The sequence below is a fragment of the Furipterus horrens genome, unplaced genomic scaffold (genome assembly GCF_987537825.1).
Source record: "Furipterus horrens unplaced genomic scaffold, mFurHor1.1.pri manual_scaffold_1, whole genome shotgun sequence".
Lineage (NCBI taxonomy): Eukaryota > Metazoa > Chordata > Mammalia > Chiroptera > Furipteridae > Furipterus > Furipterus horrens.
Window position 1 is genome coordinate 149,115,852 of NW_028327171.1, and position 26,643 is coordinate 149,142,494.

General features: G+C 36.3%; 1 protein-coding gene and 1 long non-coding RNA gene across 5 annotated transcripts in view; one reads left to right on the top strand and one right to left on the bottom strand.

Annotated features, from left to right (window-relative positions):
* Positions 1-19,571, bottom strand: part of STAM2 (signal transducing adaptor molecule 2) — a 49,662-nt gene extending 30,091 nt beyond the window's left edge. For all 3 annotated transcript variants that reach the window (XM_090279803.1, XM_090279795.1, XM_090279787.1), the window contains exons 1-5: positions 19,407-19,571; positions 2,649-2,733; positions 1,786-1,861; positions 1,582-1,680; positions 521-667 (exon numbers count right to left, since the gene is read on the bottom strand). In XM_090279803.1, the coding sequence (XP_090135929.1) occupies positions 521-667; positions 1,582-1,680; positions 1,786-1,861; positions 2,649-2,733; positions 19,407-19,446 (447 nt within the window). In that variant the 5' untranslated portion in view covers positions 19,447-19,571. The remainder of the gene's footprint in view (positions 1-520; positions 668-1,581; positions 1,681-1,785; positions 1,862-2,648; positions 2,734-19,406) is intronic.
* Positions 19,572-19,695: 124 nt separating this feature from the next.
* Positions 19,696-25,585, top strand: LOC150022042 (uncharacterized). Of its 2 annotated transcripts, none has more exons than XR_016509158.1 (3): positions 19,696-19,883; positions 23,353-23,589; positions 25,288-25,585. It is a non-coding gene; the product is annotated as an uncharacterized LOC150022042 (long non-coding RNA). The 2 variants fall into 2 exon arrangements; XR_016509159.1 differs by lacking the exon at positions 19,696-19,883 and adding an exon at positions 19,891-20,067.
* The last annotated feature ends 1,058 nt before the right edge of the window (positions 25,586-26,643 follow it).

Below are 26,643 nucleotides of genomic sequence, written 5' to 3' on the forward strand. Positions count from 1 at the left end.
TCCAAAAATTCTACCTCTTCCATTTTATCAGCCCAGTCTGTAGTTACCTCTCTGTCCTGGCATATAGTTATAGGTACCCTTCATCCATATCTGTCACTTATAATTTAGTTATTTTTCACATGTACATAGCTATGCTTCAAATTTATTATAATTTTTTTTGTTTTTTTCCAAAATTGTTAAGTATAGCTTATTGATTATGCTGTTACAGTTGTCCAATATTTTTTCCCTTTGCTCTCCTCTGCTCAGTAACCCCCTTCTTACATAGGCTTTCTCATCCACCTATGCCTTTTGCATGACTCTAGAGTAGCATTAAACAATTATTTATGGCTGAGTCACTCCCCAAAGTTCTGATATGTAGAAGAAATTTCACTACAACTGGCATACCTACTAAATATAAGACACTATGCCAGATAGGCACGTGGAGAGTGGAGGTGGGTGATGATTAAAATAGGCCTTGCCCAGATTTTACATAAGATAAATACCTTCAAAATCAAACCATGGGTTTGAATGAATCTCTTACCTGAGAACCTGCTGGAGGAAAAGTAATTCCTTCTTCTTTCATAGATTTAATAGTTGCAGATATCAGACTAAACTGGGGTTCCTTTTGAAATTCTTCTGACCACTCTACCATTAAAGATTTCAGTTTTTCACATACTTTAGGATGAGCCTTTTAAAGAAAAGGCAAAGAAAAAGTTGCGGTTAAAATAAGTACTTGAATTATTTAACAACAAAGAGAATTATCACCCAAATTTTCTTTAATCATATGAACATCAACAAAAGTCCAGCAATACCTAGCCCAGACAAGAACTTGATAAATGCCTATTTACATTTTAAGATATAGTTATTTCTTGCAAAACTACCCTTTTTTGCACATCAATTTCTAAGTCTTGCTATAATGATGTCTTTTATATTCAGAGATTATTTCTTCTATGTTTTCTTAATATTAAATTAGGCTTTTTATGTCAACTAAATTACAATTCTGGGATTTCTGCCACTAATAGCATGAGAATGGTGCTTCAGCTTCTATCTTAAAAAAATCAGTAACACCCCTACAGTGAAGACCTCCTCCACCCTGCTCTAAGATAAAGGCCCCCTTTGTTCTCCACCTCTAATGGGAATCCGTACAGAACGGTGGTTATTTTGGACGCAGGAGTCAAAGAAACCTGCATCTGAACCTCAGCTCTGCTACTTACTACCTGGCCTGACCTTGGACATGTTACTTAACATCTAAAGGTCAGTTTCTGCATCTATAAAATAAGAATGACAAGAGATTCTAACTTCCAAGTGTTGTTAATGTATTAAACAAGAAAGTACATGTAAAATGCTTAAAGCAGTGACTGGTAACTAACCATCAGTAAAGATTAGTTATTATCACTAGCATGATATGCCTTGAGGAGGAAAACTGTTTTTGGTACTACAAATAAAAACATCAAATTTTAGAACAGAAAATTTTATTTCATTTCAAATTTATCTAAAACATATTTCATTTATAATATAACTTTATTAACACTATATATAGTAAAATGACAGAGTACTTGTATTTTTTTAATAACTTAAGTTTTTTTTCTTTTAAAAATTTACCTTATTTTTTATCAGAGCACGTACTTCTGTTGCAAAATCACGGGAACATACTTCTAAATGAAATATCTTTCCACAGTTTGCCACACAAGCCCCAAGAAGCTATTAATTAAAATAAAAATCAATATACATATATTGAGATATTAACTTACTAAAATAAATATACACTTAAAATTTGGATCAAATAATAACATTACTTTTACTTACAGTTAACGCCTGCAGAGCAACATGAGGAATCTTATGATTTACCCTTTTCATTATGGCTTTAAGGCAATCTTTTGCCCTAAGGAAAAAATAAAGAAGGTTAAGTATTTATTCAGAATTTCATATCAAACGTTAAAAACATGAGGTGTATTACTACCAAATAACTTTAAATTTAAAAATAAAATCCTGCAAACTTTACTTTATTACATAAAATGATTGTATACAATCTTTTGTTCACAGAGTTGCAGAAGTTAACAAAAAAAGCATCTTTACCTCTGTTCGAGAGACTTAGCTTTCAGACAGTAAATTCTTATATTGAAAAAAAAAAACAGTAGGATATATAGTCTTAAAAGATTTAAGTATAAACATCCATGAATGCCCTTTGAAAAGCTGTAATGTTAAAACAAATGCTTTTTCAGTCTTCTCAACTTCTAAATTATAATCAGTTCAGCTTAACTTTGAGCTGTATCTTCCCACCAAAGCACCCTTACTGATATTCACTTCTTTCATTATGATATTATATTTACCTACTGGTTACAGAAAGGCTTTCTCAGCATATTAACTATTAAATTATTATATTTATTTACTTCATTATTAGAAGACTCCCTCCCATACATGTCTAAGTAACAAGAGAATATCCTAAACAACTAGCCTATTCATTGTTAACATGCATCTCTATTGTGTCAAGGCTTTATGTATTTTAATTTATCTCAGGTTTTCAGTTGAACTCCCATAAATCCCACCACCATGATCTCTTTGTTTTTATTCTCCCCAAAGTAAATAGTAGCTTTTCCAAGTTACATCAAGAAAAGAGACACAGGTTATTAGGTCCTTAGACATTTACTGACCATGACGGGGCATCTTACCCATTGGGAGTGCTTCCAACTCTGTCACATATGTCCATAATAAGACTCCAGTCTTCCGTAGTGTTGTTCTCATTTGTGGCTTTTTCTATGAAATATTGGCATACACAAAAATTAGGACATATCTTATGTAACACTAAAATAACAAGAAAGGCACAGAAGAAGCCCTACCTTTGCTTTTGCCAAATATAAAGGAACTATGAAAAACTTCAGAAGATAGAGTACTTTTACTAATTTCAATTTTAAATTGTATAATTAAATGAATTAAATGTTCTAAGTTACACCAATAAAATGTCTTCTAAATATAGTTAATAATAAATTAAAAGCTATCAATAATCCTGTCAAATTCTAATTTGGAAGAAAGCCTTTAAAACGTGTCATTGTATAAGGAAATATGAATTAAACTATTCACTGAGTCATTGCTTTTTAAGAGCAAAATGAAAAATGGATTAATAAAATATAAAAATTTCATACAATAGAATATGAAAATGAGTTCTACAGAACTAAATGTACAAAAATATGTAAATCTCAAAATACAATGATTTGTTTTGGCTTATGCTGAGTTTAAAAAGCTAATAATAGAATATATAACATTTACATGAACTTTTTAAATGGCCTTATTGAAATATAATTCATATTCCAATACAATTCGTCCACTTAAGGTACACAACTCAATGTTTTTAGTATAATTAGAGACCTGTGCAACTTTTCACTGCTATCTAATTTTAGAACATTTTCATTACCCACTGGCAGTCACAGACCATTCTCCCCCTATGCTTCCCACCCTAGACAACCACTAATCTACTTTGTGTCTCTCTAGGTTCCTATTCTAGACTCTTCATATAAATAGAATCATACAACGTATGGTCTGTTGTGACTGGCTTCTTTTATTTAGCATCATGTTTTCAAGGTTCATCCACGTTGAAGCATGTATCAGTATTTCATTTCTTTTCATTGCTCAGTATTATTCCTCTGTACAGATACACCTCATTTTATTTCTCCACCAGTTAATGAACATTTGGGTATTTTTAAAACTTTTTAGTTAAAATAAATAATGCAATGCTGCTATAACACTTGTGTACAAATTTTTGTGTGGACATATGTTTTCATACCTCTGGTATGTACCTAGGAGAATTGCTGAGTCTTACAGCAACTCTATTTAATTTTTTTTAGGATCTGGCAGTTTTGCAAAGTACCTTTGCCATTTTACATTCCACATAAAGTTTTAAAACACAAAAAATACACTACATTTTGAGATACAAATACTTAGGTAGCAAAAATATTTCCATATGCATGAGAATGAAAAACATCAAACTTGAGACAGAGGATCAAAATGGGGTAAACGAAGACCTAATTATATTTATAGTTTTTGGTTTTTTAAGTTCTAAAGTAAGTATCCAGAAATTATTCTTATTCTCAGTATCTTTTTGTGGTCTGAAATTAAGTAAATTTTTTAAGAGCATGATCAGAACATAATGACTAAATTGAGTAATATTTTTACTTTTAATTTTTACAAAATTTTAGTATCAAGGGATACCATTTTTTCCCGCTACTATAGGGAGTGAGGATATAAAAATTACACTTTAAAAACTTATGCCTTTTCCACTTTATAGCCTATAATTTCAAATATAGCCAAACCAAGGCAGTAGATACATATAAGCTTATTATAGTGAAAAACAGAAAGGATGGTAAGAATATAAAGTAGTTCCTTTTTAAGGCAATAAATAATAAAAGCCAAAAAATAAACAGGTTTAAGAAAACAGCTATTGACAAGTAGGAAAGAAAAACACAGAATCCAGTTAACCTCAGTTAAATGCTGGAATTCACTTTTAAAAGTCATGCAAATGACCTAACACTATGCATAGAAAGCAATTATTCTGAAACATGTGGTGAAATAACAAGCCAGAGGTTTTAGAAAAGTAATAGACTTTTTCCTAGCATTAAGTTTTAGACTCAAGCACCAAGCTATGTAGGTACAAACATTATCTACCCAGGTCTAGCTTCTTCCCTTGTATAGAGATGATTAATTCTTCTACCTGTAAAGTCAGACCAAGATATATTTTTTTCCAGAGGTTTAAAATGCTTAACTACTTAATAACATAGGTCTGAGAAATTTAGTGAATTCAGAAGTACATATAAGAAAAAGAAGAAAATATCTTCTAATTCTACCAACCTCTTTGAAAATTATGACACATATATTTCCAGACTTTCTTCTATACATGCATATGGAAAAATAAAAATATGAGTAAAACTAAATAAAATAGAATCATATGTATGAGAGGTCTAAAGACAGCACCCCAAAACTGATCATCCTTCCCTGCCAGTTACAAGTAAGTTGAGAAACAAAACAAAAAGAAAATACCTCTGTTATTACTAATGGAAGCTCTAGGTATCCTGGACAAATGGGCTTGCCAATAGCGAACCCCAGAGCGGGGCATGCTTTAGCACTACACAGGGGCAGACCTCACCCTGCAGGGGCGAGCCCCTGCTCTACTTATTCCATCGAGAAATAGATGGGAAATCACTCAATGGCTGTGGAAAGACTAGCTGGTTCCTACATGGACAAAGAGCATCAGTAGGGCCAGTCAACTGCAAATTTACCAATCAGACACAACATGACACCAGGAAGAATACAGGACCAGGGGAAGTCGGGTGACACTAGTGGAACTCCCTCTTCAGGAAGGAAACCTCTGGGTAGAGAAAAAGTATTTCCCACTAATAGTGTGATCATATTAAATGTATAAGTTCCTAATCTGCATTTCCACTTATCATAAATATCTCTCCATGTTCATAAATATATGTTTATACCAGTATTTTTAATAGCTGCATGATGTACCATTATATACAGTGGCCACAGTCCTTATACAATCCAGTAAGAAGGGATCAGCAAACTGTAGTTTCAAATCTATCAAGTACCCAGATTCTCTTCTTTGTTACATTCACTAGAATTGTACTGATGATTCACATAGAACAAATACACATTAATTTTTAAATGTCAGGATTTCATGCATAGGCCTTTATATAGATGTTTCATAGCATAAGTACATCTTGTCTATCGTCTATCTCTGCCACCACTTCTCTCTCTCCCTCCAACCCTCAGAATGAATGTAGGCTCCATTATGATAGGAATTTTTTGTTTCATTTTATTCACTATTTCTATTTCAAATGCATAGGACAGTATCTGGGCACAAAGTAAGTGCTCAATAAGTATCTGTTCAGCAAATGAATGATGCTGGTTGCTCCTCCATATCCTATCACCCTGGCACAACACTGTAATGTGGAAAACAATAACAGAGCTTCTGAGTATATAAACACAATAGTTTTTATGATGCCCAGTGCAGTCCCAGTGAAGTCTGTGCAAAGTTCTGGACCAAGAGCTTCACCACTAAGCAGACAAACATCTAAGGTGCTGCACAGGATCAAGCCACAACAGCAACACCCCGTGACAACAAAAGGCCATAACACTAGTGGGCTTATGAGATTCTAGTTCTCTTATTATTTTACTAGAGAGGAATGACAATATCTTTGGGACTCTCAACAGGGAGAGAGGGTAAATATGGAAGGAAATGCCTCAAAAGGCAAAGTAAGACATGGAAATAACCCAGTGTTCCTTTGACAGATAACTGGATAAAGATGTGCTACATATATACATACAATGGAATACTACTCAGCCATAAAAAAGATAAATATTGCCCCATCTGTGACAACACGGATGCTGAGTGAAATAAATCAGACAGAAAAGGAAAAGAACTGATTTCACCATATATGCAATATAAAACAAAAAGCAACAAACGAACAACAGCAGCCAAAAAAAAAAAAAACAAAAAACAAAAAAAAAAAACCCCTCAGATATAGACATTAAAACGGTGGTTACCTGAGGGGAAGGGTGTTGAGGGGAGGACACAGATGGTAAAGGGGATGAAATACAAGGTGGCAGAAGGAGACCAGACTCTGGGTGGTGAGCACACAATACAGCAATGACTTTCAACCTTTTTCCCATTGAGTATGATTCTGGCAGTGGATTTGTCATATATGGCCTTTATTATTATGTTTAGGTATGTTTCCTCTATTGCCTCTTAAGATCAGGAACAAGACAAGGATGTACGCTTTCACCTCTCTTCTTCAACATAGTACTGGAAGTCCCTAGCCATAGCAATCAATCTTTTTCATTGCATGGCACATGTAAACTAATAACTAAATTTCTGTGGCATGACAAAAATATATTAATTTTTTGCTGATCTGACCAAAAAATAGGAATAATTTTGATTCATATACACCAGATGGTTATTGTTGTGTTGGCTGTTGTCATTTTTAATTTGACAATCTAAGGGAAAAAGAGTTTAGTGTCCCTGACTAAATAGTCAGGTATAGCATGTTTTAAAAATTCTTGCAGCATGCCAAGTTGAAAATCACTGCAATAGAGTATACAAATGTTGGGTTATAAAGTTGTACACCTAAAACTGACATTATGTTATTAACCAATAAATTTAACTTAAAAAATAAGAGACCCAGAGAGCTATCTCAGTCACGTTAGCTATGCCAGGACACAGCAAAAAGACAACCATCTAATCTATGAATCAGAAAGTTGGTTCTCACAAGACATCAAATCTGCCAGCATCTTGATCTTAGACTTTCCAAGCCTTTAGACTGAGAAATAAATATCTGTTGCTTTTTTTTTTAAGAGAGAGGCAAAGGACTTCTTGTACAGTGAAACATAGATGACTAACTTTATATCTTGAATCTAAAGAGCAAATCACATATATTACATATGACTTGCCAACTTCATGGTCATCTTTTCTCTTTGCTTATGGAGTGTTGTTTTTACTTCACAGATCTATCATTATTTCTTTAAATAGTATCTTTCAGCACAGTGTTTAGAACTACATGAAGATTAAATATTCACCCAAAATCACTTTCATGTATACACAGTTTCTCTTTTATGGGTAGATCTTTAGTCTACTATGGAATTCCATTTAGCACATGGCGTGAGGCAGGGATAGAAAAGTATTTTTGTAAAATATTTTCAGTAGTTCCAACATCTAAGATCCTATCCTTTCCTCTTTGATCTGAGAAACCAGAATCATCAATTACCAAATTCTGACACACAATTTTGGCCATGTGATACACAATTAAATGTGAAGCCTATGCAATACCCCCCAAAACCCTTCAATAACTGCAAAGCTATCTAAACAGAATATTTTTACTTGACTTAATTTTACAGAAAATTAAAAGTTCTGATTTGAATACTCTATCCAGCAGTATTACTCTCTACAAATATAGGGTTCACAATTAGTCCTTATAAAAAGTATAAAGTCTGAACACTTTATAATAGCCTGCCAAAAAGGATTTCATTTTTCAAATGAACAAAATAACACTTAAATTACGTACTTATGAGTATTTTAAACTCCTGTAAAAATTTTAAATATTATAATTAAGGAACTATTCTTTGATAGCATGTCACTTTGCCCAGTGTTGGAACTATATCTCACATTATCCTATGTCAAATGCATAGAAAGTAAGCGTTAAACAAGCTCTCCTGGGGCCTACATGCTAAATTTCCAGGGTTTGGTGGGTACAAGTCATAACATTTCATCACCAGGTTTTGATTACTGCATATAGAGAGCCTCATACACCCAGTGAAATACTTCAAAAAGATTCTAATATCATAAAGAAGCAGCCTATCGAAAAAGGCTCCCCCTCCACAGTCCATTATGTTCAATACACAGCTTTAAAAGGAATTCAAGTCTGCTTATAAAACTTTTCATAAAACATGCTCTGTAAGTAATAAAAAAAATTAACTATATAAAACAAGAATGCCCACAAGAGATCTTTAAAGCTCCTCCAACTATGTTTGGAAATAAAAACTCATAACTGATCTGCTTCCAACCATAACAGAGTATCTGGTACCAGATTTGCTATTTTACAAAAAAACATGTATAAAAGAGGCCAAAATATATGAGGCAACTGTGTTCAAAAAATGAATAACAGCGCAGATCTGAGGTCTTTAAGGGAAAGAAAATATGAAGTGCACCCCCTCATGGCTCCAGCTTTCTGCCTAGGGACACTTTTCTGTCCCAACATAAGGTAGACCAGCCCTAGTAGAGCAGCTGGGAGACAGAGACCAGATTTCTGAGCAGATGCTCCTTGTTGATCACGGGCTGTCCCCACCTCCACACACACACAGAGTGAGGCTCTATGAGGCCTAGCAGAGATCACCTACGATAAGGCTCAAAGGTGGTACAGTGCTGAGAGCCTTTAGAATTCCTGCCTATTATGAACTAAATGTCTGTGTCCCCACAAAATTCCCATGTAGGTAACTCCCGGTGTAGCTGTATTTGGAGACGGGGCTTCTAACTAATTAAGGTAAAATGAGATCATAAGAATGGGGCCCTAATCCAGCAGCATTAAGTGTCCTTATAAGGGACATCAGAAGGCTCTCTCTCCTCACACAGAGGTCATGTGAGCACACAGTGAGAAGGCAGTCATCAGCAACCCAGAAACCAATCCTACTGGGACGTCGATCTTGAACTCCCAGTTTCCAGAACTGTGAGAAAACAATTTCTGTTGTTTAAGCCACCTAGTATATGGTACTTAGTTATGCAGTCCAAACAAACTAATACTCCATCCAACTAGACTAGAGAGAACATTTCAGGCATTCTGTTGAAACCCCCAAAAGGTCACAGGATAAGAGTAAAGGCCCTTAGAATTTACTTCAATTACCAGAATAGGCCTGCCTCACAAAGAAAACCAACCTGACAAAAACCTAAAAGATCCTCCAATAATATAACTACCTGACAAAATAAAACTCAATACTCTTTAAAGGAAGACAACATAATCTAGCCTCCTTGCAAAAAATACCTACAATGACCAATATGATATAAAAAAATTACTAGATACACAAGTGTCCCACAATCAAGATAAAAACAGATAACTGCATAGCTCAAATGTCAGAATTAGCGAAAAAAGTACTTTAGAGCTGGTATTATTTTTTTAAGAACTTAAAGCAAAAGATGGTCATCATAAGTGAGTAGATGGTAAATGCTCAGAAAAAATGGAAATTAGAGTAATGAAAAGGACAGGATCTCAAAAATATTTGCTGAATGAGCTTAAAAGCAGATTAAAGATTATAGAAACTGAACATGAATAAGTTAATAAATCAGATTTGAAAAACAGAGGAAAAAAGATTGAAAAGCTGAACAGAGCTTCAGTCTATTAAGTTTTTTAAACTTGCTATGTAATAAATTATTGCAAATTAAGTGATATGTGTAAAACACCACCTGCTAGTGGTTCATAGTTCTGTATTTCAAAATCTTGCCTGGGTTTTATGCTCAAGGTAGTACAAGGCTTGCTGTTGGGGGATTGATGTTATTTAACTAAAACACGTATATTGGAATTATACATTAAGTGAAGACTTCCTGTACATTAAAGCAGAGTTTAAGTCTTTTTTCAAATGTGCATGGAACTACCAAAAACTAGAAATAATTTAAGACAATACACACAGTATAGTCTCTGAATACAACATATATTTATTAGACCAAATATAAAACAATCACATGGAAATTAACAATCAGAACATAAATAATTAAGACTATAATAGAAGGCAATATAAAATTTTATTATAATTAGAATACTTCATATTAATATCTTGCAATGTGACTAAAGTAATGCTTAGATCTTAAAGGAAAAATTATTTTTATGTATTAAGAAGAAGAAGAAAACAACTATTTTATACCTTAAATTACAGAAGAATTGGGAAAACTGGCAAAAATCATTTTTTAGGGCAGAAATAAACTAGAAAATGAAAAGCAAATAAATAAATAGAATTCATTTTGGTATCTAACAAGAAACCACAGCTGACAGCTTTTACTAAAAATATTTCTTTGGAACAATTTATTATAAACTAAAAAATTATCTGAAAATGTAGGTAAGCCTATTTTTTCTAGTTTATAAATAATTCATAATGTTTACACTATTAAAATGCTATACACTTTAGTAAATTTCTACACCATACGATTCTTATGTAGTTAAATTTAGATTAAAATACTTTTATTGATGCAAATCTTTGGTTTACTCTGGGGAAAGCAGTAACATAAATTCTACTTAAAAATATGCTGTTCATTATCTCCTAAAATGAAAACCTACTTATAGCTCTGAGTACTGAATAAGTAACAATTTAAAACTAATAGCTTCAAAGCATTTTACATATGCTAAATGGCTTCCACTTCAATCCATGAAGATTTCCTCATTTTAAAAATCAGGAAACTGAGACACAGGAAGTAACTAGCACAAGGTCATACAGCTAGTAAGAAGTAAAAGAGGAATTTCAATCTGGGCAGTCTGCCTCAGTGTATATTCTCTAAGTTTAAATACTATATAAACTGCTTCTTGAATGCAATTTTTGTTCAAAACTGATAAATGAACCCTTCCCAACCAGTTGGTTTTCAGTTTCCTTATATACAAACATTTTAAATATACTGAATAAGACAAACCCAAGTTCAACCCTTGTTTATAAGGAAAGAACCAGTCAGAGTGCCATAATTAACTTCATTTATTACATAATCTAAAAATACACATATTTAAGAGCCTTTTGCTCTGGTTGAATACAGAAGAGTGACTTTAGCTCTTTTTTCATTTTATATGTCACCACCAACATTTTGAGAGTGGGGAGGGAAACCTAGATTTGGGAGAGCTGGGCACATGGGGCAGAAAGGAAGGAGGAGGAGGATTAAAAAACAAAACAAAACATCAAAATTACCTGTTATTGCCTTTTAATATTGTAAACCATCTATTTAAAAAGCTAAAGACCTAGGGGAAGCCTTAAATTTCTGCAAGTTCACTTTCTTCCGGGCTAATACTTCCAAGATGCCTGCTATAAGCCTGTAGGTGAGAGCCAAACCCCCTCACAACTCCAAAAAGAAAAAGAAAAACAAAAAAACAGGATGTTCATTTCCATATCACCCTTATGTTAGAGAACAGGGCAGAAGCATAAATGTAATAAGTATAATTTGCACTGAAATAGACCTATCAGGAAACTTTACATTTAAGACACTTACTGATAGCTGGGGGAGAATGAGTCTCTAAAGTACCCATAACCATGCCAAAATGTCACAGATGGAAAATTAAAAGCTGTTAGACTGGGCAGGTGATCACATGACCTCTGCAGACTTGAGGAAATCATTACGCACACTCTGTGAGCACATGCAAAGTACACACATCACCCATTAAGCAATGAAGACTTGCCTTCTCTACATCCAGTTCTGAAATTTACTTACTAGCTTCAAGTCTCTAGGTAGTTCACCTCAGCTCTGAATCAAATCTGAATCTATGTTCTTATTTGTACAATGAAGACTACAATGGCTGCCATGCTTAAAACAGTTGTAGAAATTAAATGTAAAGAAAAAGGGGTAAAATACTAAATAGATACTTCAAAAAAGAGGACATTTATTTGGTGAATAACTATATTGAAAAGTGGTGCCCAAAAGCAACAGTAATCAGATAAATATATTCTAAAACCACAATGAGATACCACTAAAATGGCTAAAATTCTTAAAACTATACCACCACGACAGATTTCTGACATGAAACTGAATACGAGCTAAAAATAAGTTCAGAATGTCAGTAATTTTCAGGGGGCAACGTCTGATAGCTGAAACATTGATCTTCTTAGGTTCAATCCCTATACTAAATACAAGTATGTATTCACTATCAAGTGTGAAAATTAATAAATGAAATCTCAACTAAAATTAGGGTTGGGAAGGCCTTTAGAGGGAGTGCTCACACCCTACCATCCGAGTCAATTACCCCCAACAAGCAGGCCACCTCCAACAGGAAGGTGTCTCTACTTGACTACCCTGGCAAGAGATTTTCATCAAGCCCAGCAGCAAGCCCAGCCAATGGAAAACACCACACTTCAGCCAATGAGAAGCCGTCATCACCCTGAACTCCTACTTCCCACCAATGAACTTTCATTTTTCTTTCCCTAATGACTTCTTACCCCTCCTTCCTATAAAAGCCTTCCATTTTGTACAACTCCTGTGAGTTATCTCTGTGCTTGCTACATGATGAGATGCTACCTGACTTATGAATTGTTTAGTAAGGCCAATTGGATGTTCAGACTTATTCAACTGAACTTTGATTTTTTTGTTTGTTTGTTTTAACACAAGTAAAGTAACAGAGCCTTAATAAGGCAATAATATTTAAAAAAGAAAGAAAAAAGTTCTCCCCCTTCACCCTCCACCTCAGGTGCTTACTAGTAGGAAAACCCCAACACTGAGCATACTAGATCTCTAAGTATTTACGCATAGCTTTTAGAAGAGAATGTTAAGATAATTCATCTCATGACATGTGGAAGCAAGAGAAGCTGCTACAGATAACAATAAAAGTCCCCTTTAGGTCAAATGAACTAAAATTGAGTCACTACATTTCTCACATTGCAAATGAAAACTGATAAACAACTGCTCCGTATGCGTGTATTTACTACGAAAGAGATTATGAGTTTTCAGTTACAAAAAAATTCCATTAACAATTTTTTTATTCTGTATGCTACCATTTAAAAATTATACTAAACAATGGGATATTGTGCATAACAAAATTTAAAAATCATTCATCATTTCCCTTCATTTCCCTATTAAGTACAATTTCTGAGGTTCATTAAAAGTCAGTCAGAATTATAACTATGTACTTCCCAGGATCTTCAATTTTCAACCTTCCTTAAGTAGAGGAAACTAAAAAAACTCCTTTTTGAATGGAACAGTCATAGCTGTCACAAACAGGTCTCAATAGTAAAAAATGTTAAGCACTGCACAGAGTGTCATAGAAACAGAGAGGTGCTTATCCCCTTGAACATAGACAGTAGTAGGTCCAGTAAGAAAATAACGTAAGGGTGGTCTAGAAGACAGAAGCAATATTTATTACTCCAAAGGAAGACCTAAAAATGCCAATAAGCGAATGTGAAACTCAGACCTAAAAAGGAAGAAAGGAAAAGAATGTTTGAGTGATACCAAAGTATCTCAGGTTTCTAGAAACAATATTCTCACCAATGTTGCTGACTGGCTATTTAAAATAGGAAAAAGACTGTAAGCAAAAACACTTCTAAAATTTTTGTAAAAAATGAAAAGTAGAAAAACCAAGGTGGGGGAGGGAGAAGATTAGATTTGGACAGACAAGGCAACCAAGAAGGGGGAAAAATAACAGGAAATAAATAATATATCTTTAAGTTTCATTTTGATATCTGGTGATAGATGGTTAGAAATATCAGTTGTCAAGTGACTGGTGTGATAGTCTGCTCAACATACTTATAAACAAGATGTAGTCTTCTAAGGTTAAGAACACCTCTGAGGTCCTTTCATTTAAACAAACAAAAAAGCAGCACGAAGACATATCCACCTAAGTACACTGCTATAGTGTTATTATCTCGTATATTCACTTATAGAAAAATCATCCTCTTGCCTTACTTTCAAATTATAAGTAAACTTAGAATTAAATGCTATTATAAAGTAATAAAAATGAACGTTTTAAATAGCATCAGTTCATATGTTACAAAATATAAATTATAATGTTTTTTCTCTTAAATCCTAAAAGAGCCTAAAAGAAATTCCCTTTTATGATTTGACCAATCTGATCAAAAACCAATATGAAAGAATACCAAAAAAAGGTAAAACTATCAAAATGAAGAAAAACAAGACTTGAGACCTGCTCTACCACTTATAAAGGTCTCTGAAATTAGAATGTGGTATTGGCGCACAATACCTAAAGAGAACGGTGTAGAAGAACAGAAAGCACAGATACAGACCTCATAAAAGGAAATACTGTATGAAGGAGAGATTTCTCCAAAACAGCAGAGAAAAAGTAGACAATTCAGTGAATGGTGATTAGACAAATCGATCACTGTCTATTGTCAACTGACTATCCAATCAAATCCTTCTTTGGACCTTACAAAAAGACTGAGTCCTGGTGGATTAAAGACCTAACCATGAAAATCAATACTTTTAATAAACCTTTCAGAAGACAATATGACAAAATCCTTATAAAGTCAGGTTAGAGAAAGAATTCCTAACAAGAAAAATAAAATGAAGATGGTATCACTAAATTAAAACAAATGTTCTTAACAATAAAAGACATCAGAAACAAGTAAAAAGAAACAAATTGGGATATATACTTGCAAGTCTTATAACCAATGGGAGATTAGTGAAGAACGCATACGGAACCCTAAAAATCAAGAAAAATAATCCTACAGAGTAAGTAAAAGAAATGAGAAGGTAATTTATAGGAAAAAAAAAAAAATGAAATGACCAAGAAATATATGAAGAGGTGCTAAACTTCACTAGCAATGAAGTTGAAATGAAATGAAAACAATGCCCTATTTCACACCCATCACTGGCATAAATTTAAAAATCTGACAATACCCAGTGTCAATGGGAATGTTCAACAATAGGGACTTCACTTCCACTGCTGGTGGGAGTAAAATCTCCCACAAACACTTAAAAGTGTAATTCTGTTATCTAAAATCAATATTTTGCAACTCTGCACTATCCACACTTTTAATAAGGAATTCCTCTTCAAGGTACAACCCCTGGAGAATCTCTCAGTCAGATGAACGAAAAAACATGGATAAGAATTTTCACTGCAATACTGTCTGTAACAGCAAACTGGAAAAAATTTCATGTCCATTAATAGGAGAATGGGTAAAAAATATGGTATATTCATACAGTGGAATACCACATAGGTCATAAAATTAATGAACTAGAGCTAGAACTATCACAAAAGATGCTGAATGGCTAGTTGCAAACAAAATGCAAACAATGACACTTAATGAAGTTTAATATATGTATACAATATAGTATACATATGTAGAGTACATTCAGTTGACCCTCCAACAGTACTGGTTTGAACTGCATGGGTCCACTCATATGCAGATTATTTTTTTTGATAATGTGAAAAACTTGCAGATGAACCACATAGCCTAAAACAGATGACATAAACATACAGTAATTATAAAAACAGTACAATACTGTAAATATATTTTCTCTTCCTTATGATTGTTTTGTTAAAGACTTTATGTATTTATTTTTAGAAAGATGGGGAGGGAGCAAAAAAGGGAGAAAAACATTGATCAGTTGCCTCTTGCACGCTTCCAACCAGGGACCTGGCCTGCAACCTAGGCATATGCCCTGACTGGGAATTGAACTGGCAGCCTTTTGGTTTGCAGGATGATGACCAACTGACTGAGCCACACCAGTCAGGCTCCGTATGATTTTAATAACATTTTTTCTCTGTTTACTGTAAAAATACAATATATAGCACATATACAAAAATATGTTATCAGTCAAGCTTCCAGTCAACAGTAGGTTATTAGTAGTTAAGTTTTGGGGAAGTCACATGAGAATTTTGGACTGTGCAGCGGGTCACTTTTCCTAACCCCCATGTTGTTCAAGGGGCAAGTGTATATTATAAAGTAGAATTTATAGCTTTTTGGATAGTGTTTAATTCTGAGAAGGGAGGCAAATGAATAGTATAGAATCTCATTGTGTTCAAGAATTGACTTTAGTACATAAGAGTTATAAATTTGAACATAATAAAGTAAATGTGTATTACTGAAGTGCTGTAAAAACCCATTTTTATATTAGGGTTTCTTATAAAGTAAAATAAATAATATAAAATAAAATAAAAGCCCCACACTACCTCATTGCCAGTTCTAACATAACAAAAGCCAAAGACACAACAACACACACATACAAATTTCACTTGGGCAGTCTCCTTTTAAGAATGAGTTCACACTTCAATTCGCTGTGCCAGAATTTTATAGAGGTAGAATCTGAGGTCAGCTCTGTGGGACACAAGTAAACCTATCTTTAAGGAAGGAGATACCAAGGTTGTTGGATGAAGTTAAGTCTATCAGTGAATAGTAAATGGCAGAGGCAGAACCTGGCAAGAAAGATTGCCTGGACCAGGTAAAGAGAAAAAAGATACACAAGTAAGAACTGAAGTTAGGGAGAACAGACAAGTCTCGAGTGAGGAATCAATGTAGTGAAACTAGAAAAATTGGTACAGAATAAGGAAATGACACTCCTTTTCACACTAACCACTAAATTTTCCTACTATGGCTCCACATCAGGATCCCTGTACTCTCCCTTTTATGATACAGGGCTGGGGTATGTGTGTTTTCGTTTTTTCCTCAGCAAGCTTCAAATAAATTTTATTGAACAAAATAAATAAATAAGTAAATCCAGACTTAAATCCAAATAAATATTTAAAGACTTCTAATGCTACCATTCCTAGCATACCAATCTGGGTTTGCAGATTCTGACTCTGCAAAAATAGGAACTTCTTAGCCTTTGGCCTGCTTCCATTTGACAGATCATATCATCAACTATGAGTGCCCCCTTAGACATTTTGACCCACTACAGCTTTTTCTCTGCATCTCAGTAAAGGGCTTCTTCCCTAAATAAATGTCAGAAAGACTGCTCACCCTCTGGTGAGACTCTGTATGAACCAAAAGAATGCAGTGTCATCTTTAAAGGCTCTTAATTATAAAATGACTGTATCATACATATAGTAAGAGGTTAAGTTACTTCCTGCAGGTAGAAGTACTGCCAAAAAAGTGGGGGAGAAAGAGAGGATAGTGTCAACACCTTACAGAGAATGAGTCTGCCTGGAGGTTCTTGTCGTCTTTTCAGGGACGACAACTGTTTTAAATAAAGGGAGCATGTAAATAAAAGATGTCATGTATTTCTAGTATTATAATAATAAAACTATATGACAATTACCTTTATATGTGTGTATGTGTCCTCCATTAGACTGAGTTCCCTGAGGGCAGGAATTCAGTCCATTTATTAAATTTTTGTGTCCCCAGACCGAAATACAATGTCTGACACACAATAATCATTCACTGCATGTTTGAATGAAAAGTGAACAAAGATACGACAAAAAAAGAATCAATGGTAAAAATCCGACTAACTCAAAGAGAGTAGGTGAAAAAGACAATGACATGGCAAAGGAACATTCCTGTAGATATCAAAGTTAAATAATGACTTGCTTACATTACTTAACCATTTCAAATTAAAAGGAGCTTTAAGTTTTGAAAAATGTACTACATAATTTTCCTTCTATGATAAAGTTTTAAGGATAACTTGAACTCCTGGGTATTTCATTCCACTTTTTCTATTAATTTCATTCACTTGTCTAAAAGAAGTTACAGATGGGCCTCAACCAAATTCGCTCTTTCACCTTTAACCTGCCTTTTGGATACTGATTTAGTCATACTTGAGTTAACAAATAAGTACTTGAAGCTTTGTTTAATGGCACTGCCCATGAAATAATCTATACACGGCAGTATTTTTATGTCTGAACACTAATGACTCTTTTTTACTACATTGGTACTAAACTGTGATCCACTAAACTGGGCAGGGACCTCAGAAGCCACTGACGATTTAGAAAACCTAAAAAGGTAGAGCAACTCAGCACACTTCCGGAAGTTTTCAATCAAAAAAGAATGGGCTTCCAGGAAAGATTTCCCTTGAAGAAAAAGTTCCAGTTTTTAAATTTGAAAATCATCTGTCTTTTCTATTTTGCCCTTTCTGTTTTATTTCACTAGGACAAAACGAAAGTCTTCACACCAGCAATAAAAAATATAAGTCTCACTGCAATAAGGGAAGACATCATTAGGTGTTCCAAAATCAGACGCTTCCTAGATTTATGCCAGTCACCTGCATTAAATTACCAAGATAGAGGTTGAGCAAAATTATGGAAATACATATTTGAAGACTCTCTAGGGTCAAGATATAATTATAAAATTTTTTATCTCTCTGGGAATGGAAACAACATATATTGTATTCACTTTTGAACATGCTTTTGGAATCACATAATATATCAAAATCTGGCCCTTTCTAGTCTCATAATTATAAAATTGAAACTATGAAACAGGTGGCTCACTGCTGTAATGTACGTATCTGTGTGACTCTAGTGGTTTTAAGTCATGTGTTTTTTCATTCCACCAAGTCCTAAAATTCTACCTAGGGTTGTTAACCTACTGCTACAAAAGTCTTACTTAGCCGGTTTGGTTTACTATTATTCTAGTGCCCAAAATAAAAAATGAGTTCTCGTATCCCACCCATCTTTTTCTCACTCCACAGCCACTGAGACAAGGCACTCTTACAACCCCAAGAAGTAAGTATTAGTTGTTCCGGACTGTTTTGACACCCTAGGGTTTTCCTTTTCATACGCCAACACAACATTTCATAGCACTTGCTCCCTCCACAGATAGAGAGTAACACTTCCAACCGTTGTAAATAAATCCTGAAGCTATGCTACCAGAGCTTGGATGAATTTGTATATAAGCGAGGTGAAACACGCCCCCCCCCCTACTGAATGCGGGCAAGTCAAGGTCTTTAGTGTTGGGCTGCCCTACACAGCAGGGTCTCCACTTTTGCATCACCTCCTAAAATGACGGGGGTTGCTTAACCAGATCTAAAGGCTGCAAAAAGTTTGTACCGCCAACTTCCCAATTGTTTAATTAACCCAGTCTCCAGCAACCCCCACGTTCTCCTTCCCCACCTCGAGCTTGGCGAGAGGAATGGCCTTCTTTCGGTGTCCCCAACCTCAGGTGGGCAAAAAGCATTCTCGAGGCCGAAGGGACCCTCCAGGCGACAAGGCAACGGCACCGCCCCCTTTCTCTCCCTTTGCTTTGACTTTCCAGTCCTGGGAGTCGCCACCGCCCACTTCCTATCACGACAAACAGCAGTCCACCCCGGAACCAGCACTTACCCACGTCTTGCTCGAAAGGGTTGGCAGCGAATAGAGGCATTTCACCGACAGGCGAGTCCCTACGTCGCTACAGTCTGGATGAGACAGGCAGCGACTCGGGATTAGGTGACCCGCTGCCGAGGCTCCCTAGATGGCTCAGCTTCCCCCAACCCGCGTCCACCTACTTCCGCCACCACACCTGTCCAGATCACGCCTGACTCGCCTGCTCTGGGTCTGCGCTCTGCCTCCGCGCTCCGCCCCCAATTCTGCCCCAGTGGCGCGGTCCGGCCAGCCTTGGGCATCCTCTCAGCGCCTCTGTCGCCGCCGCCTGCTCAGAGGAAGAGACAGTTCCTAATTCCGGGCCCCATAGGGGTCAGGCGTTCGCCGCGGGAACCTTTCCATCTCTGTAGGACCCCGGCAAGCCACGGAGTGGGGGACCTTCGGGGGCCGGAAGTTGTCGCGCCTACAGCTGGGAGATGCCAGAGCGTCGAAGCTAAGGTGCTAGCAGGGCCACTGTCGGGGACTTGGTTGTCTGGGATTTTGTGCGTGGGGCTGCGGAATCAAACAGCTAAATAGTTGATTTCTAAGCGGCAGGCTGGTTCCTCTAAGTGGCCGTGGACCCGCCGTTGCATTCTTGTCCCAGTCCTGTTGCTCTGGAAACGGATGGAGCCTTGACATAGAGGTGGCTTTGAAAGTGGACAAAGGGTTTGGCTCTTCTCTCGTGGGGCGGGGGTGGGGGGGCAGTGACGGGGAGCGCTTATGGTTTTGTATTATCCTTTGTGCTTAAATCGCACCTGAATAACCACTCTGGGATGCGATGGTCAAAGTAACTTTGAGTATGGGGACTCCTAATTTTTTTGCTTCTATCATGTTGGCGCTCTGAAGATACTGCTGTACTCTGGGAGTCCCAAGGGGAATGAGGCACACTCCCTATCTTCAGGTTGCTGACAGCAGCATATACATGACAGTATATGACGATCCTAGTACACAGTAGTCCCCCCTTATCGGAGGGGAGTGCAGTCCAAGACCCCCATTGGATGCCTGAAGCCTTAGATATTACTGATGTTTTCTTCTGTGCATACATATCTATGATAAAATTTAATTTATAAATTAGACACAGTAAGAGAGTATTAACAATAATAAAATTGAAGTTATAATACTGTACTCAATGTTATCTCAATGGTTTTGAGTCCACTAGTAAAATAGGAGTTGCTTGAACACAAGCACTATGATAGCACAACTCTACCTAAAGAAGGAGGGGGCTGCTAAGTGCCTGCTGAGGGGTTAGTGCACTCAGCTTGGATATGCTGGACAAAGGCATGATGCAAGTGCCAACCAGCTGGAGCAGGATGGCTGGAGATTTCATCATGCTATGCAGAATGGCTAGCAATTTAAAACTTAACGAGTTATTTATTCCTGGAATGTTTCGTTTAATATTTTGGGAACACGATTGACAGTGGATGATTGAACCCATGGAAAGCAAAACCACAGATAAGGGTGGACTGCTGTATAGTTGGGGTCACAAACTCAAATTCCCATAGGATCCAGCGAGGTATCTCGTCGTCGGCAGCCGTCTGTCTCAAGAGACAATGGCGTAGCTTCTTGAGAGTCTATCTGCACCGCTGAGAATGGCTGTGCAGTCCGACTCGGGAGTGACAATCCCTGCCGCACTTGTTACAGGTGAAGGCAGATGGCTGTTGTTGCTGCTGTTGATGCTGCTTCTGCCTCGATCTTTTCTGGACCGCCTCCTCGTTGCGCGTAGCCTCTGCGCGTGACGTACCTTGCCTGACCAGCGAGGTATCTAAATGAATGTAAAAGTGGACGCACCCTTCTCACCAAAATACTCCATCTCCTTAACGCTGCTTTATTTTTCCATAGCATTATCCCTTCCTAATATTTAATTTACTTATTACATTTTTCTGTCTCCCCTGTTCCAAATATAAATTCCATTTTCAGTTTTGTTCACTGTGTATCCTCCAGCATCTAAAACAGTGTCTGGCCAGTAATAGGTACTCAATAAATACTTTTCAAATGTAGCCATGACTATCTAACCAGACAACTTGTATCTGAAGATTATAGCTACTAATAAACTTTAGCCTTTTGTTGAAGTGTGGGCCCTACTAGGGCTTCCAATTTTAAAATGACTTAAATGTTAAGAATTACTTTAACACTGTAATAGTGGATCAAACAAAATCATTTTACAACCTCTGGTACAAAGACTGGATACAGAGGAAAGAATCTTTACACAGGAAGGTGGTTGCATTTTATACTACAAAGATGGGTGCACAAATAAACATTTGCAGGTGAAAGGAGCTGGTTTGCAGAAAAGGAATATGGACAACAGTGTGGTGATTGCTAGGGGGAGGGGAATATAAGGGGATTAAATGATAATGGAAAAAATACAATAAAGATTAATTTTTTTTTTAAATAAACATTGACCCGAGGTTGTTCAAACTATGTTTGGAGACTTTCTGGTTGGATTTGTCTAGGATTAAGGGTTAGCATTGGAATGGAAAATAAGGCTAGAGGTAAGAGGATGTAGATTGGGAAGAGCCCTGAGAACAAGCTACTTTTTAACAAAATTTTAGTGTATAAGGCTAAATCACTTAAAGGGTTTTCAGTAGGAGAATGGTTTTCTTAAGTTTCCAGATATTAATCTGGCATTAGTGTGTGTGATGTATATGAAGAAGCAGACCTAGGCAGGACAGTTTAGGTGGCTATTGTGGGCAAAGGGCTGAGAATTAGGCTTTGGAAAGCATGCAAATTTTAAAGAGACTCATTTAGCTCCTCCCCATCTTTAATGGCAAGCATCCTCAAAAATCTATGGGCATTTCCCTTTCTGTGTGTATACTTGGTTTCTTAGTGAGTCCCTCCCATTAACAAAAAAATTTAAGTCACCAAAGGCCAGACTGTGTTAGAAACAAGAGGATGCAAAGATTATTACTTGAGCTAATGAAGTTATTGAAAAATTAAAAGATATATCCGTGGCAGTTTGCAAACTCTGGTACACAAAGAAATGCAACTTTGTCATTTTTCTGTCATACAATCTCTTTTGAGCTCCTGAAAATAATCTTCCTAAAGTTAGTTAAATATTGTCCCTTTAGGGTTTTTTTTTTGGTTTGGGGTTTACACTCAACCAATCTGATATCCTTACTTCAGACCACTTCCCCTAAGCCTATACCAAGATCCATCCCCAGGTATGTTCTTTCAATCCTGCCAGTACATGTGAAAATTGACCCTAGTTGTCTAGAAACACTGGAGGCAGTTGTGGCAAATGTGAGAAGAGAAAGTAGCATCTTAAGGCATTTTCCTCAGCTGAGATTTCTGCATGTTTTTCAGACAAAGGAAGGCCACCATCCTCTAGCAAGGGCAAGTGTACCACTTCTCTTGGTCCAGAGGATTGAGGTAGATCTTTCAGCTCGAAGTTCTCAAGAGGGTCCACACAGATATCTCCATTCTGGATCTTGGTCTTATTCTTTCCCTTTTAGGGCCCTGACTTATTAGACATGTTATGGATTATTAATTAAACCTTTTTTTAAAAATTCTGCTACACTGACAATCAGGTCTTGAGTCTGAATTTTTTTTTTTTTTTAACACAATTGATGCCCCTCTGCCTACAGTGAATGAAGCATGCTCTCTTGCCCTTTTTTGCTTTCTCATTTTTCTCTTTGTGTCTGTTTGGATAATTTCTCTCTCTAGGATGAGCGGTGTGATATTTTTCATGAGTTTCTAAAGCATTTGGTTTGACTTTTTAATAAACTTTATTTTGGAATAATTTTAGATTTACATGTAGTACAGACAGTTCTCGTTTAGCTGTCACCCTGTTTATGCCATTGTTAACATCTTATATTTCCATGGTACATTTGTCAAAACTAAGAAACGAACATCAATTCTTTGTTATTAACTAAGACTTTATTTGGATTTTACCAGTGTTTACATTAATGTCTTTTTTGTTTTTCCTCCACAGGAATCCAATCCAGATGTGTCAGGGGTCCCCAAGACCACTTCCACATTTAATGATTTGCTAGGACTCAACGGAACTATTAGCATATAGTCATCCTCATGACTATGACTTATTACAACAAAAGGAAGTAAAACAAAATTAGCAAAGGGAATTGGCACATGGAGATGAAATCTGGAGGCACAAGCTTTCACGAGTTCTTTCTCAGTGGAGTCATACAGGACATGCTGAATTCTTTAATCAGTGAGTTGTGACAACACATGTGAAATGTTGTCTAGCAGGGAAGCTTTTTGCAGATTCAAGGCCCAAGATTTTATTGGGGGCTGGTCACACAGGCACCCTTTCCCTAACATGCACCCAATTTCCAGACTCTCAAAAGAAAAGCAGGTGTTCAATATAAACTACATTGTTTATACAAATAGTTTAGGGACCACGAGCCATTCTTATCAAGGGTTATGGAAACTCTTAGAATCTAAATTCCCAGACGCCAGTCAAGAACCAACCTTGCAACCAGGCCTTCATGTTCTTGACAATCTTGAGAAGTGCAGACCACATATCTTGTATGCTGTCCCTGAATCTAGGTTGGCCTCTTAGCTTTCTCATGCTTAGGTTGGTGTTACGGGGTTTTAGGAAGAATACCACAGAGGTGCAGTGTCATAACATCATTGTAGAGGGTATATAGGACATTTACATGATATCTGGTGAGAGTAACTTTCAGCCCTTGGTAGATGAAGCATTTGCCAAGTTCTTCCACTTTAAAGTTAATATTTTTCCCTTTCCTTACTCTAAGGAAGGAGATCATTGAGTCTAGCTGATCCTCAAGGGACTTAAGCTTTACCTATAGAGAGGAATATTGAGATATATTGGAATTCTTCTATAAGAAAAAACTGTCTCTTCTATTTGTTTAATCTAATATGTTTGTTGTTATCATAGTTGTTTTGCTCAAATTGATCCAGCTTTGGTAACTGGAAGCAGCTCTTTCAGTTGACTTTTGTGTCCCTTTGATGTGTCCCTGTCCTTTTTTTTTTTTTTTTTTTTTTTTTAGCATATCTTCACTTTCTTATACTACAAGATTCTCCAGCTTCATCTTGTATATTCTCTGTCCAGTCTTAGAACCATTTCTCAAAAGAATCCTGGTTCTGACGGTCTCTTTAAAAGCTGCCATAGATTTCTGGCTTTCATGATGTACCTTGAGTAAGCTGGCTAACCTGAGCTTGTCATTTCCTTCCTGCAGTACATTAATAGTAAATAAGCAACCAACTTCACAGTCCTTATAATGTCTTCATCTTTCTCAAATGCCAGAGCTATTATAGAAGCCAGTGCATGCCCTTCTACCTATACCCTACTCCAATTTACCACTGTTTTAGTAATTGTGATGTTACAGAATTAGTTCTCAGAATTTGACATCTTTCACAAGTGCTTCTCAGGCTTATCTCTTCCCCTTTTAGGTGAGACAGGAAGGCTAGAGGGGGTGCATTTGGGTGTTTTCCTTCCCCCAGTCTGTTTAGGTTCTGGTAAAACCCTAGTTCAGTGGTTCTCAACTTTCTTAATGCCACGACCTTTTAATACAGTTCCTCATGTTGTGGTGACCCCCAACCATAAAATTATTGCCGTTGCTACTTCATAACTAATTTTGCTACTGTTATGAATTGTAAATATCTGATATGCAGGATGTATTTTTATTGTTACAAATTGAACATAATTAAAGCATAGTGATTAATCACAAAAACAATATGTAACTATATATGTGTTTTCCGATGGTCTTAGGCGACCCCTGTGAAAGGGTCGTTCAGCCCCCAAAGGAGTTGCAACCCACAGGTTGAGAACTGCCGCCCTAGTTGGTTAGGCTCAAGTAAAATAGTTTCTCTTGAGGCCAGGCTCATTAAGAACAAAATGCTCTGGGCTTATTTTAAAATGGCTACTTTCCCCCTCTCCCTGCAGGAAGCAGAAGAGGATTTTCTCTAAATCTTCACTGTGAGAATTTGGAAGGGCTCCTAGAGGTAAAAGTCACAAAAATTGGGGGGCCTGCCTATGACTGGGACCCTATGAAATTTTTAACTCAAACTTGTACACCCTGAGCCTCAAGCAATTTGTCAATTACAGTGGAGATTTCTGCTCCCATAGATTATGATTCTCTTCTGCCTGTGTCTCTCCAGTTTGGAGGCAGTTGTTTGCCCTGTGAACTCAGTTCTCTGATGGATCTAAGAAGAGCTATTGATTTTCAGTTCAGTTGTTTTTTTGTTTTTTGGGTTTTTTTATTTGTATGGATAGAAGTGATGACGTCTAAGCTCCTTAGATGCTGCACCAGAAACCAGAAGTTGGTTTTCTTTTCCACTTTTCTGTCATAAATACCAAGTGTTTTGGACCCATGTACTAGAAACCTTGGAATAAGCGCTCTCTCTTGCTTCTAATGTTCTATTTTTTAAAACAATTTTTTTACTTCTTTGTTTAAACTCTTTTTGCTCTTCTCCCCTCCTCTATTCCCCTTAGCATCACCTCCGTTATATGCCAGACTCTTGTTTCCTCCATGCCTTTTCATTCTTCCCTTTGCAAAAGGGCACCCACTGTGTTGTAAACTTGAAACTAATATATTGTATGTCAACTGTAACTGAAAAATAAAGTATTTTTTAAAAACTACAATGCGATAACACCACACCTATTAAAATGGTGAAAATATAAATAAATATTACACATGAGAAAGGGGCACCCATGTAGGCGGTGAGAAGGGTCTGGGATCTACGTGTTCTGTTAGGTGAATCATATTTTCCCTAAAGACATCATTTGGTCTAGCATAGTTGTGCACACATAAATTATCTTGAAATACCACCTATATAGTTTTGTTCCCTTAAGAACCTCCTGGATTTTGTCTGCCACCGAAAGTTCAATCTGGGATGTCATTGTCTTGATAAATAATTTATTTTCCCCTGACCAATAACTTTATTTTCCATGGCTTGCAGCACCAGTTTTTGAAGTCAGATAAAATTTCAAATCACAGCCCTGCCACTGACTATGTGACTTTGGAAAAATAGTTGTCTTATCTGCAAGTATATGCTTGCTTTGAAGATTAAATATGATCATGAGAGCTCATATAAGTGCTCAGTAGCACTTATAGCACTTAGAAAATAAACTTTTTGCAGTGTGGGTGTGTTTTATATTTGCACCACTCAATAAAGGAGCCACTAGCCACCTGTAGCTGTTGATCACTTGAAATCTGGCTAGTGAAAACAGTTTTTAATTTCATTGCATTTTAATTTAAACAAACAGCTACATGTGGCATATTAGTGGCACTAAACATCA